At 57.1% G+C, this 20,379-nt stretch overlaps 1 protein-coding gene across 1 annotated transcript in view; it reads right to left on the reverse strand.

The window, feature by feature from the left end:
• The window catches only part of LOC124035540 (talin-2-like), a 173,957-nt gene that overhangs the window by 40,414 nt on the left and 113,164 nt on the right, over nt 1-20,379 (reverse strand). Inside the window, exons 41-45 of the mRNA XM_046349002.1 lie at nt 20,143-20,313; nt 18,298-18,444; nt 11,796-11,897; nt 11,357-11,476; nt 10,951-11,097 (exon numbers count right to left, since the gene is read on the reverse strand). Coding sequence (XP_046204958.1) covers nt 10,951-11,097; nt 11,357-11,476; nt 11,796-11,897; nt 18,298-18,444; nt 20,143-20,313 — 687 coding nt within the window. The remainder of the gene's footprint in view (nt 1-10,950; nt 11,098-11,356; nt 11,477-11,795; nt 11,898-18,297; nt 18,445-20,142; nt 20,314-20,379) is intronic.

Here is a 20,379-nt window from a genome sequence, read left to right on the forward strand (position 1 = left end):
GCGACAGACAGCGAGAGAGCGACAGACAGCGAGAGAGCGACAGACAGCGAGAGAGCGACAGACAGCGAGAGAGCGACAGACAGCGAGAGAGCGACAGACAGCGAGAGAGCGACAGACAGCGAGAGAGCGACAGACAGCGAGAAGGCGAAAAACAGCGAGAGAGCGACAAACAGCGAGAGAGAGACAAACAGCGAGAGAGCGACAGACAGCGAGAGAGAGACAAACAGCGAGAGAGCGACAGACAGCGAGAGAGCGACAGACCGTGAGAGAGCGACAGACCATGAGAGAGCGACAGACAGTGAGAGAGCGACAGACCATGAGAGAGCGACAGACAGTGAGAGAGCGAGTGACCGAGAGAGAGCGACCGACCGAGAGAGAGAGAGAGCGCGAGCGACAGAGAGAGCAAGCGACTGACAGAGAGAGAGCTAGCGAGCGACCGACAGAGAGAGAGAGCGACCGACAGAGAGAGAGAGAGCGACCGAGAGAGAGCGACCGAGAGACCGAGAGAGTGCGAGCGACCGAGAGAGAGCGAGCGACCGAGAGAGAGCGAGCGACCAAGAGAGAGCGAGCGACCGACAGAGAGCGAGCGACCGAGAGAGAGCGAGCGACCGACAGAGAGAGAGAGAGAGAGCGAGCGACCGAGAGAGCGAGCGAGCGAGAGAGAGAGCGAGCGACCGAGAGAGAGCGAGCGACCGAGAGAGAGCGAGCGACCGAGAGAGAGAGAGCGACCGAGAGAGAGAGAGCGACCGAGAGAGAGCGCGAGCGACAGAGAGAGAGAGAGCGCGAGCGACAGAGAGAGAGAGAGCGAGCGACAGAGAGAGAGAGAGCGCGAGCGACAGAGAGAGAGAGAGCGCGAGCGACAGAGAGAGAGAGCGAGCGACAGAGAGAGAGCGAGCGAGCTACCGACAGAGAGAGAGCGAGCGAGCTACCGACAGAGAGAGAGCGAGCGACCGACAGAGAGAGAGCGAGCTATCGACAGAGAGAGAGCGAGCGAGCGACCGACAGAGAGAGAGCGAGCGACCGACAGAGAGAGAGCGAGCGACCGACAGAGAGAGAGCGAGCGACCGACAGAGAGAGAGCGAGCGACCGACAGAGAGAGAGCGAGCTACCGACAGAGAGAGAGCGAGCTACCGACAGAGAGAGAGCGAGCGACCGACAGAGAGAGAGCGAGCGACCGACAGAGAGAGAGCGATCGACAGAGAGAGAGCGAGCGACAGAGAGCGAGCGAGCGACCGACAGAGAGCGAGCGACCGACAGAGAGCGAGCGACCGACAGAGAGAGAGCGACCGACAGAGAGAGAGCGACCGACAGAGAGCGAGCGACCGACAGAGAGAGCGAGCGACCGACAGAGAGAGAGCGAGCGACCGACAGAGAGAGAGCGAGCGACCGACAGAGAGAGAGCGAGCGACCGACAGAGAGAGCGAGCGACCGACAGAGAGAGAGCGAGCGACCGACAGAGAGAGCGAGCGACCGACAGAGAGAGCGAGCGACCGACAGAGAGAGAACGAGCGACCGACAGAGAGAGAGCGAGCGACCGACAGAGAGAGAGCGAGCGACCGACAGAGAGAATGAGCGACCGACAGAGAGAATGAGCGACCGACAGAGAGAGAGCGAGCGACCGACAGAGAGAGAGCGAGCGACCGACAGAGAGAGAGCGAGCTACCGACAGAGAGAGAGCGAGCTACCGACAGAGAGAGAGCGAGCTACCGACAGAGAGAGAGCGAGCTACCGACAGAGAGAGAGCGAGCTACCGACAGAGAGAGAGCGAGCTACCGACAGACAGAGAGCGAGCGAGCGACCGACAGAGAGCGAGAGAGCGACAGACCGCGAGAGAGCGACAGACCGCGAGAGAGCGACAGACAGCGAGAGAGCGACAGACAGCGAGAGAGCGACAGACAGCGAGAGAGCGACAGACCGCGAGAGAGCGACAGACCGCGAGAGAGCGACAGACCGCGAGAGAGCGAGCGACCGAGAGAGAGAGCGAGCGACCGAGAGAGAGAGCGAGCGACCGAGAGAGAGAGCGAGCGACCGAGAGAGAGCGACCGACGAGAGAGAGAGCGAGCGACAGAGAGAGAGCGAGCGACCGAGAGAGAGCGAGCGACCGACAGAGAGAGAGCAAGCGACCGACAGAGAGAGAGCGAGCGACCGACAGAGAGAGAGAGAGAGAGCGACAGAGAGAGCGAGAGAGCGAGCGACGAGAGAGCGAGCGAGAGAGAGAGAGCGAGCGACCGAGAGAGAGAGCGACCGAGAGAGAGCGAGCGAGCGACAGAGAGAGAGAGAGAGCGACCGAGAGAGAGAGCGAGCGACCGAGAGAGAGCGAGCGAGCGACCGAGAGAGAGAGCGAGCGAGCGACGAGAGAGAGCGAGCGACCGAGAGAGAGAGCGAGCGACAGAGAGAGAGAGCGAGCGACCGACCGAGAGAGAGAGCGCGAGCGACAGAGAGAGAGCAAGCGACCGACAGAGAGAGCGAGCGAGCGACCGACAGAGAGAGAGAGCGACCGACAGAGAGAGAGAGCGACCGAGAGAGAGCGACCGAGAGAGAGCGACCGAGAGAGTGCGAGCGACCGAGAGAGAGCGAGCGACGAGAGAGAGCGAGCGACCAAGAGAGAGCGAGCGACCGACAGAGAGCGAGCGACCGAGAGAGAGCGAGCGACCGACAGAGAGAGAGAGAGAGCGAGCGACCGAGAGAGCGAGCGACGAGAGAGAGCGAGCGACGAGAGAGAGAGAGCGACCGAGAGAGAGAGAGCGACGAGAGCGAGCGACAGAGAGAGAGAGCGCGAGCGACAGAGAGAGAGAGCGAGCGACAGAGAGAGAGAGAGCGCGAGCGACAGAGAGAGAGAGCGCGAGCGACAGAGAGAGAGAGAGCGACAGAGAGAGAGCGCGAGCGACAGAGAGAGAGCGAGCGACAGAGAGAGAGCGAGCGAGCGACCGACAGAGAGAGAGCGAGCGAGCTACCGACAGAGAGAGAGCGAGCGACCGACAGAGAGAGCGAGCGACGAGAGAGAGCGAGCGACCGACAGAGAGAGAGCGAGCGACCGACAGAGAGAGAGCGAGCGACCGACAGAGAGAGAGCGAGCGACCGACAGAGAGAGCGAGCGACCGACAGAGAGAGAGCGAGCGACAGACAGAGAGAGAGCTACCGACAGAGAGAGCGAGCTACCGACAGAGAGAGAGCGAGCTACCGACAGAGAGAGAGCGAGCGACCGACAGAGAGAGAGCGAGCGACCGACAGAGAGAGAGCGAGCGACCGACAGAGAGAGCGAGCGACCGACAGAGAGAGAGCGATCGACAGAGAGAGCGATCGACAGAGAGAGAGCGATCGACAGAGAGCGAGCGAGCGACCGACAGAGAGCGAGCGAGCGACCGACAGAGAGCGAGCGACCGACAGAGAGCGAGCGACCGACAGAGAGAGAGCGACCGACAGAGAGAGAGCGACCGACAGAGAGAGAGCGACCGACAGAGAGAGAGCGAGCGACCGACAGAGAGAGAGCGAGCGACCGACAGAGAGAGCGAGCGACCGACAGAGAGAGAGCGAGCGACCGACAGAGAGAGAGCGAGCGACCGACAGAGAGAGAGCGAGCGACCGACAGAGAGAGAGCGAGCGACCGACAGAGAGAGAGCGAGCGACCGACAGAGAGAGCGAGCGACCGACAGAGAGAGAGCGAGCGACCGACAGAGAGAGAGCGAGCGACCGACAGAGAGAGAGCGAGCGACCGACAGAGAGAGAGCGAGCTACCGACAGAGAGAGAGCGAGCTACCGACAGAGAGAGAGCGAGCTACCGACAGAGAGAGAGAGAGCGAGCGACCGACAGAGAGAGAGCGAGCGAGCGACCGACAGAGAGAGAGCGAGCGACCGACCGACAGAGAGCGACAGACCGCGAGAGAGCGACAGACCGCGAGAGAGCGACAGACCGCGAGAGAGCGACAGACCGCGAGAGAGCGACAGACCGCGAGAGAGCGACAGACCGCGAGAGAGCGACAGACCGCGAGAGAGCGACAGAACAGACCGCGAGAGAGCGACAGAGCGAGAGAGCGACAGACGCGAGAGAGCGACAGACCGCGAGAGAGCGACAGACGCGAGAGAGCGACAGACAGCGAGAGAGCGACAGACAGACGCGAGAGAGCGACGACCGCGAGAGAGCGACAGAGCGAGAGAGCGACAGACCGCGAGAGAGCGACAGACCGCGAGAGAGCGACAGACCGCGAGAGAGCGACAGACCGCGAGAGAGCGACAGACAGCGAGAGAGCGACAGACAGCGAGAGAGAGACAGACAGCGAGAGAGAGACAGACAGCGAGAGAGAGACAGACAGCGAGAGAGAGACAGACAGCGAGAGAGAGACAGACAGCGAGAGAGAGACAGACAGCGAGAGAGACAGACAGCGAGAGAGCGACAGACAGCGAGAGAGCGACAGACAGACAGCGAGAGAGCGACAGACAGCGAGAGAGCGACAGACAGCGAGAGAGCGACAGACCGCGAGAGAGAGCAGACCGCGAGAGAGAGAGAGAGAGAGCGACCGAGAGAGTGCGAGCGACCGAGAGAGAGCGAGCGACGAGAGAGAGCGAGCGACCGAGAGAGAGAGAGCGACGAGAGAGCGAGCGAGCGACAGAGAGAGAGAGAGAGCGAGCGAGCGACCGAGAGAGAGAGCGAGACCGAGAGAGAGAGCGAGCGACAGAGAGAGAGAGAGAGACAGAGAGAGAGAGAGAGAGCGACAGAGAGAGAGAGAGAGCGACCGACCGAGAGAGAGCGACCGACCGAGAGAGAGCGACCGACCCAGAGAGAGAGAGAGCGACCGACCCAGAGAGAGAGAGAGCGACCGACCCAGAGAGAGAGAGAGCGAGCGACCGAGAGAGAGCGAGCGACCGACAGAGAGAGAGCGAGCGACCGACAGAGAGAGAGCGAGCGACCGACAGAGAGAGAGCGAGCGACCGACAGAGAGAGAGCGAGCGACCGACAGAGAGAGAGCGAGCGACCGACAGAGAGAGAGCGAGCGACCGACAGAGAGAGAGAGAGAGCGACCGAGAGAGTGCGACCGAGAGAGTGCGACCGAGAGAGTGCGACCGAGAGAGTGCGACCGAGAGAGTGCGACCGAGAGAGTGCGACCGAGAGAGTGCGACCGAGAGAGTGCGACCGAGAGAGTGCGACCGACCGAGAGAGAGCGACCGACCGAGAGAGAGCGACCGACCGAGAGAGAGCGACCGACCGAGAGAGCGAGCGACCGAGAGAGAGCGACCGACCGAGAGAGAGCGACCGACCGAGAGAGCGACCGACCGAGAGAGAGCGACCGACCGAGAGAGAGCGACCGACCGAGAGAGAGCGAGCGACCGAGAGAGAGCGAGCGACCGAGAGAGAGAGAGCGAGCGACCGAGAGAGAGAGAGCGAGCGACCGAGAGAGAGAGCGAGCGACGACAGAGAAAGAGCGAGCGACCGACAGAGAAAGAGCGAGCGACCGACAGAGAGAAAGAGCGAGCGACCGACAGAGAAAGAGCGAGCGACCGACAGAGAAAGAGCGAGCGACCGACAGAGAAAGAGCGAGCGACCGACAGAGAAAGAGCGAGCGACCGACAGAGAAAGAGCGAGCGACCGACAGAGAAAGAGCGAGCGACCGACAGAGAAAGAGCGAGCGACCGACAGAGAAAGAGCGAGCGACCGACAGAGAAAGAGCGAGCGACCGACAGAGAAGAGCGACCGACAGAGAGAGAGCGACCGACAGAGAGAGAGCGACCGACAGAGAGAGAGCGACCGACAGAGAGAGAGCGACCGACAGAGAGAGAGCGACCGACAGAGAGAGAGCGAGCGACCGACAGAGAGAGAGAGCGGCGACAGAGAGAGAGCGAGCGACCGACAGAGAGCGGCGAGAGCGAGCGACCGACAGAGAGAGAGCGAGCGACCGACAGAGAGAGAGCGAGCGACCGACAGAGAGAGAGCGACCGACCGACAGAGAGCGAGCGAGCGACAGAGAGAGAGCGAGCGAGCGACAGAGAGCGAGCGAGCGAGCGACAGAGAGCGAGCGACCGACAGAGAGAGAGCGAGCGACCGACAGAGAGAGAGCGAGCGACCGACAGAGAGAGCGAGCGACCGACAGAGAGAGAGCGAGCGACCGACAGAGAGAGAGCGAGCGACCGACAGAGAGAGAGCGAGCGACCGACAGAGAGAGAGCGAGCGACCGACAGAGAGAGAGCGAGCGACCGACAGAGAGAGAGCGAGCGACCGACAGAGAGCGAGCGACCGACAGACAGAGAGAGAGCGAGCGACCCACAGAGAGCGAGCGAGCGACCCACAGAGAGCGAGCGAGCGACCCACAGAGAGCGAGCGACCGACAGAGAGCGAGCGACAGAGAGAGAGCGAGCGACCGACAGAGAGAGAGCGAGCGACAGAGAGAGAGCGAGCGACAGAGAGAGAGCGAGCGACAGAGAGAGAGAGAGCGAGCGACCGACAGAGAGAGAGCGAGCGACCGACAGAGAGAGAGCGAGCGACCGACAGAGAGAGAGCGAGCGACCGACAGAGAGAGAGCGAGCGACCGACAGAGAGAGAGCGAGCGACCGACAGAGAGAGAGCGACCGACAGAGAGAGAGCGACCGGCAGAGAGAGACAGACCGACAGAGAGCGACAGACCGACAGAGAGCGACAGACCGCGAGAGAGCGACAGACCGCGAGAGAGCGACAGACCGCGAGAGAGCGACAGACCGCGAGAGAGCGACAGACCGCGAGAGAGCGACAGACCGCGAGAGAGCGACAGACCGCGAGAGAGCGACAGACAGCGAGAGAGCGACAGACAGCGAGAGAGCGACAGACAGCGAGAGAGCGACAGACAGCGAGAGAGCGACAGACAGCGAGAGAGCGACAGACAGCGAGAGAGCGAAGAGCGACAGACAGCGAGAGAGCGACAGACAGCGAGAGAGCGACAGACAGCGAGAGAGCGACAGACAGCGAGAGAGCGACAGACAGCGAGAGAGCGACAAACAGCGAGAGAGCGACAAACAGCGAGAGAGCGACAAACAGCGAGAGAGCGACAAACAGCGAGAGAGCGACAAACAGCGAGAGAGCGACAAACAGCGAGAGAGCGACAGACAGCGAGAGAGCGACAGACAGCGAGAGAGCGACAGACCGCGAGAGAGCGACAGACCGCGAGAGAGAGAGAGAGAGAGCGACCGAGAGAGTGCGAGCGACCGAGAGAGAGCGACAGACCGCGAGAGAGCGACAGACCGCGAGAGAGCGACAGACCGCGAGAGAGCGACAGACCGCGAGAGAGCGACAGACAGCGAGAGAGCGACAGACAGCGAGAGAGAGACAGACAGCGAGAGAGAGACAGACAGCGAGAGAGAGACAGACAGCGAGAGAGAGACAGACAGCGAGAGAGAGACAGACAGCGAGAGAGAGACAGACAGCGAGAGAGCGACAGACAGCGAGAGAGCGACAGACAGCGAGAGAGCGACAGACAGCGAGAGAGCGACAGACAGCGAGAGAGCGACAGACAGCGAGAGAGCGACAGACAGCGAGAGAGCGACAGACCGCGAGAGAGCGACAGACCGCGAGAGAGAGAGAGAGAGAGCGACCGAGAGAGTGCGAGCGACCGAGAGAGAGCGAGCGACCGAGAGAGAGCGAGCGACCGAGAGAGAGAGAGCGACCGAGAGAGAGCGAGCGAGCGACAGAGAGAGAGAGAGCGAGCGACCGAGAGAGAGAGCGAGCGACCGAGAGAGAGAGCGAGCGACAGAGAGAGAGAGAGAGCGACAGAGAGAGAGAGAGAGCGACAGAGAGAGAGAGAGAGCGACCGACCGAGAGAGAGCGACCGACCGAGAGAGAGCGACCGACCCAGAGAGAGAGAGAGCGACCGACCCAGAGAGAGAGAGAGCGACCGACCCAGAGAGAGAGAGAGCGAGCGACCGAGAGAGAGCGAGCGACCGACAGAGAGAGAGCGAGCGACCGACAGAGAGAGAGCGAGCGACCGACAGAGAGAGAGCGAGCGACCGACAGAGAGAGAGCGAGCGACCGACAGAGAGAGAGCGAGCGACCGACAGAGAGAGAGAGAGAGCGACCGAGAGAGAGCGACCGACCGAGAGTGCGACCGAGAGAGTGCGACCGAGAGCGACCGAGAGAGTGCGAGAGAGAGTGCGACCGAGAGAGTGCGACCGAGAGAGTGCGACCGAGAGAGTGCGACCGAGAGAGCGACCGACCGAGAGCGACCGACCGAGAGAGAGCGACCGACCGAGAGAGAGCGACCGACCGAGAGAGAGCGACCGACCGAGAGAGAGCGACCGACCGAGAGAGAGCGACCGACCGAGAGAGAGCGACCGACCGAGAGAGAGCGACCGACCGAGAGAGAGCGACCGACCGAGAGAGAGCGAGCGACCGAGAGAGAGCGAGCGACCGAGAGAGAGCGAGCGACCGAGAGAGAGAGAGCGAGCGACCGAGAGAGAGAGAGCGAGCGACCGACAGAGAAAGAGAGCGAGCGACCGACAGAGAAAGAGCGAGCGACCGACAGAGAAAGAGCGAGCGACGACAGAGAAAGCGAGCGAGAGAGAAAGAGCGAGCGACCGACAGAGAAAGAGCGAGCGACCGACAGAGAAAGAGCGAGCGACCGACAGAGAAAGAGCGAGCGACCGACAGAGAAAGAGCGAGCGACCGACAGAGAAAGAGCGAGCGACCGACAGAGAAAGAGCGAGCGACCGACAGAGAAAGAGCGAGCGACCGACAGAGAAAGAGCGAGCGACCGACAGAGAAAGAGCGACCGACAGAGAGAGAGCGACCGACAGAGAGAGAGCGACCGACAGAGAGAGAGCGACCGACAGAGAGAGAGCGACCGACAGAGAGAGAGCGACCGACAGAGAGAGAGCGAGCGACCGACAGAGAGAGAGCGAGCGACCGAGAGAGAGAGCGAGCGACCGACAGAGAGAGAGCGAGCGACCGACAGAGAGAGAGAGAGCGACCGACAGAGAGAGAGCGAGCGACCGACAGAGAGAGAGCGAGCGACCGACAGAGAGAGAGCGACCGCAGAGAGAGCGAGCGACAGAGAGAGAGCGAGCGACAGAGAGCGAGCGAGCGACAGAGAGAGAGCGAGCGACCGACAGAGAGAGAGCGAGCGACCGACAGAGAGAGAGCGAGCGACCGACAGAGAGAGAGCGACCGCGAGCCGACAGAGAGAGAGCGAGCGACCGACAGAGAGAGAGCGAGCGACCGACAGAGAGAGAGCGAGCGACCGACAGAGAGAGAGCGAGCGACCGACAGAGAGAGAGCGAGCGACCGACAGAGAGAGAGCGAGCGACCGACAGAGAGAGAGCGAGCGACCGACAGAGAGCGAGCGACCGACAGAGAGAGAGCGAGCGACCCACAGAGAGAGAGCGACCGACAGAGAGCGAGCGACAGAGAGAGAGCGAGCGACCCACAGAGAGAGAGCGAGCGACAGAGAGAGCGACAGACAGAGAGCGAGCGACAGAGAGAGAGCGAGCGACAGAGAGAGAGCGACAGAGAGAGAGCGAGCGACCGACAGAGAGAGAGCGAGCGACCGACAGAGAGAGAGCGAGCGACCGACAGAGAGAGAGCGAGCGACCGACAGAGAGAGAGCGAGCGACCGACAGAGAGAGAGAGCGACCGACAGAGAGAGAGCAGCGACCGACAGAGAGAGACAGACCGACAGAGAGCGACAGACCGACAGAGAGAGACAGACCGACAGAGAGCGACAGACCGCGAGAGAGCGACAGACCGCGAGAGAGCGACAGCGAGAGAGCGACAGACCGCGAGAGAGCGACAGACCGCGAGAGAGCGACAGACAGCGAGAGAGCGACAGACAGCGAGAGAGCGACAGACAGCGAGAGAGCGACAGACAGCGAGAGAGCGACAGACAGCGAGAGAGCGACAGACAGCGAGAGAGCGACAGACAGCGAGAGAGCGAGAGAGCGAAGAGCGACAAACAGCGAGAGAGCGACAAACAGCGAGAGAGCGACAAACAGCGAGAGAGCGACAAACAGCGAGAGAGCGACAAACAGCGAGAGAGCGACAAACAGCGAGAGAGCGACAAACAGCGAGAGAGCGACAAAAGCGAGAGAGCGACAAACAGCGAGAGAGCGACAAACAGCGAGAGAGCGACAAACAGCGAGAGAGCGACAAACAGCGAGAGAGCGACAAACAGCGAGAGAGCGACAAACAGCGAGAGAGCGACAAACAGCGAGAGAGCGACAAACAGCGAGAGAGCGACAAACAGCGAGAGAGCGACAGACAGCGAGAGAGAGACAGACAGCGAGAGAGAGACAGACAGCGAGAGAGAGACAGACAGCGAGAGAGCGACAGACAGCGAAAGAGCGACAGACCGCGAAAGAGCGACAGACCGTGAGAGAGCGACAGACCGTGAGAGAGCGACAGACAGTGAGAGAGCGACAGACAGTGAGAGAGCGACAGACACAGAGACAGAGAGACAGAGAATATCTGTCCATTTCCCTACATGGAAATTTAAAGCAGAGCCAATAAAATTCTACCACATTCACACAAAGACTTTAACAATGTCCTTGGAAAAGCATTCCTTCCTAGGAGGATGATTATTGGCGTATGTACCTTCACACTGCTCTTTGTTTGCCATGGTTCACTGTATTCATTTAGTGCCAGTGGAATACTTATCATGTATCATTCAACAGGATTGACTGGAGACCCTGGCTCTACTGGAGGCCTTAAAGTCAACTGGAATGGTGTCACACAAGTTCCTAAAGTACTACTAGACGTTCCTTTAAAGTTGCAGTGGGGACCCTGTCGGCAGGCCAAGATATTATGTCCTAGTTTTCAGGTTACATTTATATTTCAATTCAACAACTGAAAATTTAATTTATTTTTAAAGATGATTTTTGTTTTCATTACTCAAATTCCAATTGACTTATTGAATTGATGGGAGTTGAAAAGGAAGGTGTATGGTAAACCAGGTATGTGACCCCTTATTGGGATGGAAGACCTCTCCTACAGTACAGTACCTTCTCTGTGACGGTGCGGGCACACTCTATGAGCTCTCTCTTGGTGTAACTGTCTGAGGGGGTGATCTGCAGCGCTCCAGCCTTCTGCACCAGGAAGATACAGCCGTGACCCAGCTCCTGGACACCAGCCTTGATCTGGAAACCAATCTGGAGGGAGACAGTACCAGCATAGAAGACACCAATCAACCCAAGACATAACTTAATACTAACCTAATAAGGTGACAAAATAAAGATTGAATTAATCTCTCTGGTTGAACATTTGAATCCAGGTATTCTGGTACCAGGTTTGTTGAGTAGAAAGCAGATTAGAGTGACATAGTAGTCAAATTGGGACAATAGAGATGGGTGGATAGATGGATTATAATAGTTGTTATAATAGTTATAATAGACTATAATAGTTGGATACCTCCTGGGGTTCTGCAGTGTGCGCGGCCAGACGTCCCTGCAGGGCCAGCTGGCTGTAGTCTGTGGTCACCCGAGAGGCCAGACCCCCCAGCTCCTCTGGACACGTCACAGACTTGGTCATCTAGAGGACAGAGAGACCAGTCAACATTAACACCACACTTCCTGAATCCTTGAAAGGAATAGAGAAAACTATACAACACAGAGCCTGCTGGAGGACGTTTGTGGATGACTTGTGGTCCACAGGAAGAAAAAGGGGTGGAGTCCTGAAACAAGACGTTTGGATAATTCTTTCAACGAATGTTGGCTATGTTACCGCAAAGCACTTTGTGACAAATGTTGTCATAAAGAGGGCTTTATAAATACAATTATATTGATTGATCGCTCTAAAGATAAATTGTTAAACAAAAATAAATCGGTATTTCCAACTGAATCTAATTTACCATTTCCTGGGCGGTGACCGCAATGGCCTTGGAGTATTTCACCATGGTAGTCTGGTAGTCTACAAACGATCCTTCTGGTTCAGGAGAGGTCCCCTCGTCCAGCTGAGAGGAAACAAACATAGAAAACCCTTACTCCACCAGAAATAAACCCTCATTCAAACGTGAAAAAAGAAATAACATTCTAACCCCCCCAAAAAACAAAAATCAACCCTTTTTCAACTAAACATACAAAACCTTATTCTAACTAAAATCCAACCCTTAAACAACCCTTAAGCCAAACATTCAACCCTTATTCAACCTGCATTATGAACTCTCTTGGCATACTGAACTGTTTTAACATAGTTCCTTACTAACGTCTTCCTGGCAAAGTATCCAACTTCAGAATATGATCATGAATATGCACATTAGCTCATTCCAATCCATCATTAGCATGTCAGTCTGTAAATATACTGTCACTTATTAGACACCCGTCGTTATGATGTCAGCCACTTTACCACAACACAGAGTAAGACACAAATGGTTCCCACATGGATGCTTCTGGCACGCTGGCTGGAATGTGTACTGACGATAATAGTGATAGACTGGTATCCACCATGTTAAATCCTGTAATTCACCTCCACTACAAATGCCGGTTAAAGAACGCTGTTATCTCAGCAAATTATCTCAACAGATTATCCCCATTTATTCAGGTCAGACACATTCATACAGAGTTCATAGGAATGTACATTAATGATTTTTGCCAGCAGCATACCACCCTGTATACCACTGCTGGCTTGCATCTGAAGCTAAGCAGTGTTGGTCCTGGTCAGTCCCTGGTTGGGAGACCAGATGCTGCTGGAAGTGGTGTTGGAGGGCCAGTAGGAGGCACTCTTTCCTCTGGTCTAAAAAAATATCCCAATGCCCCAGGGCAGTGATTGGGGACACTGCCCTGTGTAGGGTGCCGTCTTTCGGAATGGGACGTTAAACGGGTGTCCTGACTCTCTGAGGTCATTAAAGATCCCATGGCACTTTTTGTGAGAGTAGGGGTGTTAACACCGGTGTCCTGTCTAAATTCCAATTTGGCCGTCAATCACACGGTCACCTAATAATCCCCAGTTTACAATTGGCTCATTCATCCCACTCCTCTCCCCTGTAACTTCCCCAGGTTGTTGCTGCAAATGAGAACGTGTCAACTTATCTAGTAAAATAACGGATAAATAAATCAAATAAAAATGACATAAACCGCAGCATAGATGCAGATTGGAGACAAACACAGCACGTCAGATTCTACAGCTTGGCCCAGACCACTTGTTGAGAGAGAGATGCAACAAGATGTTTCAGCATTCCAGGCTTCTTCTTCCTACACAGCCAAATATATTGAATCTTTACAATGCAACTGATAATGGCAAAAGCACTCTCTATCCCTCTCATTGGTCAGCTCTCCCGCTATCTCTCTCAGAATGACCTTCTTGATCCAAATCAGTCAGGTTTCAAGACTAGTCATTCAACTGAGACTGCTCTTCTCTGTATCACGGAGGCGCTGCATCTAATCCACTCTGCTCTCATCCTTCTAGACCTATCGGCTGCCTTCGATACTGTGAACCATCAGATCCTCCTCTCCACCCTCTCCAGTTGGGCATCTCCCGCGCGGCCCACGCTTGGATTGCGTCCTACCGACAGGTCGCTCCTACCAGGTGGCGTGGCGAGAATCTGTCTCCTCACCACGCGCTCTCACCACTGGTGTCCCCAGGGCTCTGTTCTAGGCCCTCTCCTATTCTCGCTATACACCAAGTCACTTGGCTCTGTCATAACCTCACATGGTCTCTCCTATCATTGCTATGCAGACGACACACAATTAATCTTCTCCTTTCCCCCTTCTGATGACCAGGTGGCATCATCTCTGCATGTCTGGCAGACATATCAGTGTGGATGACGGATCACCACCTCATGCCCCGGAGCTGCTCTTCCTCCCGGGAAGGATCCATGATCTCGCCATCACGGTTGACAACTCCATTGTGTCCTCCTCCCAGAGCGCTAAGAACCTTGGCGTGATCCTGGACAACAAACTGTCGTTCTCAACTAACATCAAGGCGGTGGCCCGTTCCTGTAGGTTCATGCTCTACAACATCCGCAGAGTACGACCCTGCCTCACACAGGAAGCGGCGCAGGTCCTAATCCAGGCACTTGTCATCTCCCGTCTGGATTACTGCAACTCGCTGTTGGCTGGGCTCCCTGCCTGTGCCATTAAACCCCTACAACTCATCCAGAACGCCGCAGCCCGACTAGTGTTCAACCTTCCCAAGTTCCCACGTCACCCCGCTCCTCCGCTCTCTCCACTGGCTTCCAGTTGAAGCTCGCATCCGCTACAAGACCATGGTGCTTGCCTACGGAGCCGGCACTCAGTACCTCCAGGCTCTGATCAGGCCCTACACCCAAATAAGGGCACTGCGTTCATCCACCTCTGGCCTGCTCGCCTCCCTACCACTGAGGAAGTACAGTTCCCGCTCAGCTCAGTCAAAACTGTTCGCTGCTCTGGCTCCCCAATGGTGGAACAAACTCCCTCATGACGCCAGGACAGCGGAGTCAATCACCACCTTCCGGAGACACCTGAAACCCCACCTCTTTAAGGAATACCTAGGATAGGATAAAGTAATCCTTCTCACCCCCCCTCCCCCCTTAAAATATTTAGATGCACTATTGTAAAGTGGTTGTTCCACTGGATGTCATAAGGTGAATGCACCAATTTGTAAGTCGCTCTGGATAAGAGCGTCTGCTAAATGACTTAAATGTAAATGTTAAATGTCATTGTCAGTCCTACAACATGGAGCGGTGTTGCTGCATCATCCACCATACCCCACTCATCCTGCCCCCGTCACCCCCACTCATCCTGCCCATGGAATCCACCATACCCCACTCATCCTGCCCCCGTCACCCCCACTCATCCTGCCCCCCGTCACCCCCACTCATCCTGCCCCCGTCACCCCCACTCATCCTGCCCATGGAATCCACCATACCCCACTCATCCTGCCCCCGTCACACCCACTCACCCTGCCCATGGAATCCACCATACCCCACTCATCCTGCCCCCGTCACCCCCACTCATCCTGCCCATGGAATCCACCATACCCCACTCATCCTGCCCCCCGTCACACCCACTCACCCTGCCCATGGAATCCACCATACCCCACTCATCCTGCCCCCGTCACCCCCACTCATCCTGCCCATGGAATCCAACCATACCCCACTCATCCTGCCCCCGTCACCCCCACTCACCCTGCCCATGGAATCCACCATACCCCACTCACCCTGCCCATGGAATCCACCATACCCCACTCATCCTGCCCCCGTCACCCCCACTCATCCTGCCCATGGAATCCACCATACCCCACTCATTCTGCCCCCGTCACCCACTCACCCTGCCCATGGAATCCACCATACCCCACTCATCCTGCCCTCCGTCACCCCCACTCATCCTGCCCATGGAATCCACCATACCCCACTCATCCTGTCACCCCCCACTCACCTTGCCCATGGAATCCACCATACCCCACTCATCCTGCCCCCGTCACACCCACTCACCCTGCCCATGGAATCCACCATACCCCACTCATCCTGCCCCCCGTCACCCCCACTCATCCTGCCCATGGAATCCACCATACCCCACTCATCCTGCCCCCCGTCACCCCCACTCACCCTGCCCATGGAATCCACCATACCCCACTCACCCTGCCCATGGAATCCACCATACCCCACCATCCTGCCCCCGTCACCCCCACTCATCCTGCCCATGGAATCCACCATACCCCACTCATCCTGCCCCCCGTCACACCCACTCACCCTGCCCATGGAATCCACCATACCCCACTCATCCTGCCCCCGTCACCCCCACTCATCCTGCCCATGGAATCCACCATACCCCACTCATCCTGCCCCCGTCACCCCCACTCACCTGCCCATGGAATCCACCATACCCCACTCATCCTGCCCCCGTCACACCCACTCATCCTGCCCATGGAATCCACCATACCCCACTCATCCTGCCCCCTGTCACACCCACTCACCCTGCCCATGGAATCCACCATACCCCACTCATCCTGCCCCCGTCACCCCCACTCACCCTGCCCATGGAATCCACCATACCCCACTCATCCTGCCCCCCGTCACACCCACTCACCCTGCCCATGGAATCCACCCCCCACTCATCCTGCCCCCGTCACACCCACTCACCCTGCCCATGGAATCCACCATACCCCACTCATCCTGCCCCCCGTCACACCCACTCACCCTGCCCATGGAATCCACCATACCCCACTCATCCTGCCCCCGTCACACCCACTCACCCTGCCCATGGAATCCACCATACCCCACTCATCCTGCCCCCGTCACCCCCACTCACCCTGCCCATGGAATCCACCATACCCCACTCATCCTGCCCCCCGTCACCCCCCACTCACCCTGCCCATGGAATCCACCATACCCCACTCATCCTGCCCCCGTCACCCCCACTCACCCTGCCCATGGAATCCACCATACCCCACTCATCCTGCCCCCGTCACACCCACTCATCCTGCCCATGGAATCCACCATACCCCACTCATCCTGCCCCCGTCACACCCACTCACCCTGCCCATGGAATCCACCATACCCCACTCATCCTGCCCCCCGTCACACCCACTCACCCTGCCCATGGAATCCACCATACCCCACTCATCCTGCCCCCGTCACACCCACTCACCCTGCCCATGGAATCCACCATACCCCACTCATCCTGCCCCCGTCACACCCACTCACCCTGCCCATGGAATCCACCATACCCCACTCATCCTCACTCACCCTGCCCATGGAATCCACCATACCCCACTCATCCTGCCCCCCGTCACCCCCACTCACCCTGCCCATGGAATCCACCATACCCCACTCATCCTGCCCCCCGTCACACCCACTCACCCTGCCCATGGAATCCACCATACCCCACTCATCCTGCCCCCGTCACCCCCACTCACCCTGCCCATGGAATCCACCATACCCCACTCATCCTGCCCCCGTCACCCCCACTCACCCTGCCCATGGAATCCACCATACCCCACTCATCCTGCCCCCGTCACACCCACTCACCCTGCCCATGGAATCCACCATACCCCACTCATCCTGCCCCCGTCACACCCACTCACCCTGCCCATGGAATCCACCCCACTCATCCCGTACCCCACTCACCCTGCCCATGGAATCCACCATACCCCACTCATCCTGCCCCCGTCACACCCACTCACCCTGCCCATGGAATCCACCATACCCCACTCATCCTGCCCCCGTCACACCCACTCACCCTGCCCATGGAATCCACCATACCCCACTCATCCTGCCCCCGTCACACCCACTCACCCTGCCCATGGAATCCACCATACCCCACTCATCCTGCCCCCCGTCACACCCACTCACCCTGCCCATGGAATCCACCATACCCCACTCATCCTGCCCCCGTCACCCCCACTCACCCTGCCCATGGAATCCACCATACCCCACTCATCCTGCCCCCGTCCCCACTCACCCTGCCCATCCACCATACCCCATCACCCCTGCCCATGGAATCCACCATACCCCACTCATCCTGTCACACCCACTCACCCTGCCCATGGAATCCACCATACCCCACCATCCTGCCCCGTCACCCCTCACCCCCCCCATACCCCCACTCATCCTGCCCCGTCACACCCACTCACCCTGCCCATGGAATCCACCATACCCCACTCATCCTGCCCCCTCACCCTGCCCATGGAATCCACCATACCCCACTCATCCTGCCCCCCCGTCACACCCACTCACCCTGCCCATGGAATCCACCATACCCCACTCATCCTGCCCCCCGTCACCCCACTCACCCTGCCCATGGAATCCAATACCCCACCATACCCCACTCACCCTGCCCATGGAATCCACCATACCCCACTCATCCTGCCCCCGTCACCCCCACTCACCCTGCCCATGGAATCCACCATACCCCACTCATCCTGCCCCCGTCACCCCCACTCACCCTGCCCCCACCATACCCCACTCATCCTGCCCCCACACCCACTCACCCTGCCCATGGAATCCACCATACCCCACTCATCCTGCCCCCCGTCACCCCCACTCACCCTGCCCATGGAATCCACCATACCCCACTCATCCTGCCCCCCCCACCCACTCACCCTGCCCATGGAATCCACCATCATCCTGCCCCCCCCACTCATCCTGCCCCCATCTCACCCACTCACCCTGCCCATGGAATCCACCATACCCCACTCATCCTGCCCCCGTCACACCCACTCACCCTGCCCATGGAATCCACCACCACTCATCCTGCCCCCACTCACCCTGCCCATGGAATCCACCATACCCCCACTCATCCTGCCCCCCGTCACCCCCACTCACCCTGCCCATGGAATCCACCATACCCCACTCATCCTGCCCCCGTCACCCCCACTCACCCTGCCCATGGAATCCACCATACCCCACTCATCCTGCCCCCGTCACACCCACTCACCCTGCCCATGGCCTCAGCAATGGAGTCCACCATGGCGCCCACCATACCCCCTTCGCTGGCGGCCTCGTTCAGGGTCACCATGATGTCATCCACCGCCTCCCTCATCAGCTGAGCAGCCTCCGCTATGGCATCATGGGTATGGGACGCCTTCATACAGACAGAGATACATACACTTATGTTGGAGTCATTAAAACTATTTTTTCAACCACTCCACAAATTTCTTGTTAACAAAATATAGTTTTTCCAAGTCGGTTAGGACATTTACCTTATGTATGACAAGTCATTTTTCCAACAATTGTTTACAGATTCTTTCACTATCACAATTCCAGTGGGTCAGAAGTTTATATACACTGAGTTGACTGCCTTTAAACAGCATGGAAAATTCCAGAAAATTATGTCATTGTTTTAGAAGCTTCTGATGGGCTAATTGACATCATTTGAGTCAATTGGAGGTGTACCTGTGGGTGTATTTCAAGGCCTACCTTGAAACTCAGTACCTCTTTGCTTGACATCTTGGGTAAATCCAAAGAAATCAGAAAATATCCCCCAAAAAATGTTTAGACCTCCACAAGTCTGGTTCATCCTTGGGAGAAATTTCCAAACACCTGAAGGTACCACGTGTATCTGTACAAACAATAGTACGCAAGTATTAACACCATGGGACCACGCAGCCGTCATACCGCTCAGGAAGGAGACGCATTCTGTCTCCTAGAGATGAACGTACTTTGGTGTGAAAAGTGCAAATCAATCCCAGAACAACTGCAAAGGACCTTGTGAAGAAGCTGGAGGGAACAGGTACAAAAGGATCTATATCCACAGTAAAACGAGTTCTATATAAACATAACCTGAAAGGCCGCTCAGCAAGGAAGAATCCACTGCTCCTGAACCGCCATAAAAAAGCCGGACTACGGTTTGCAACTGCACATGGGGACAAAGATCTTACTTTTTGGAGAAATGCCCTCTGGTCTGACGAAACAAAAATAGAACTGTTTGGCCATAATGGCTATTGTTATGTTTGGAGGAAAAAGTGGGAAGCTTGCAAGCCAAAGAACACCATCCCAACCGTGAAGCACGAGGGTGGCAGCATCATGTTGTGGGGGTGCTTGTGCACTTCACAAAATAGATGGCATCATGAGGGAGGAAAATTAGGTGGATATATTGAAGCAACATCTCAAGACTTGGTCACAAATGTGTCTTCCAAATGGACAATGACCCCAAGCATACTTCCAAAGTTGTGGCAAAATGGCTTAAGGACAACAAAATAAAGGTATTGGAGTGGCCATCACAAAGCCCTGACCTCAATCACATAGACAATTTGTGGACAGAAATGAAAAAGAGTGTGTGAGCAAGGAGGCCTATAAACCTGACTCAGTTACACCAGCTCTATAAGGAGAACTGTTTGACCCAAGTTCAACAATTTAAAGGCAATGCTGCCAAATACTAATTGAGTGTATGTAAACTTCTGACCTCTGGGAATGTGATGAAAGAAATAAAAGCTTAAATGAGGGTTCACCCTGGGGTAGGGTTGGGCCATACATCCTATTTTAAGGTATGGATCCACATACCCGTATGGATTTTTACAATACAGTCTATGACGATATGCTGATACAGTGATAAATACATGGAAAGTAGGAATGAAAGTTGGATTACTTCACTGTCGGTTTTGTCCTAGTTGAGTATAAAACAAATATTATGGAAAAAGACCATTAAAAACACTACTCATAAAACAGGTTTAGAACTTGTATTACTCAGATACTTCAAAATACTGTCAAATACTGACATAAATGAGAAACATATTGATATTGATAATGATATTTTGTCCCTATCGCCCATATTGTTCCATACCTTGGGGTTTCCTCCTCCCTCCTTGGCTGCGTAGATCATCTGCAGGGCGGACTCTGCCAGGGTCTTAGTCTGGTCCAGGAAGGTCATCTGCTGCTGGTGGTCCTGCAGCTTGGACGCCACGCCCACCGACGCCCTGATCAGAGGCTCAAAGTAGCCCGCCAGCTGGGTCACCTGGGATGGAAAGGTGTCATGGGTCAGAGGTTAGTGTCAGACTGATTATTGTTGCATTCCAGATCA

This window comes from Oncorhynchus gorbuscha, linkage group LG05 (assembly GCF_021184085.1).
Source record: "Oncorhynchus gorbuscha isolate QuinsamMale2020 ecotype Even-year linkage group LG05, OgorEven_v1.0, whole genome shotgun sequence".
Classification (NCBI taxonomy): Eukaryota; Metazoa; Chordata; class Actinopteri; order Salmoniformes; family Salmonidae; genus Oncorhynchus; species Oncorhynchus gorbuscha.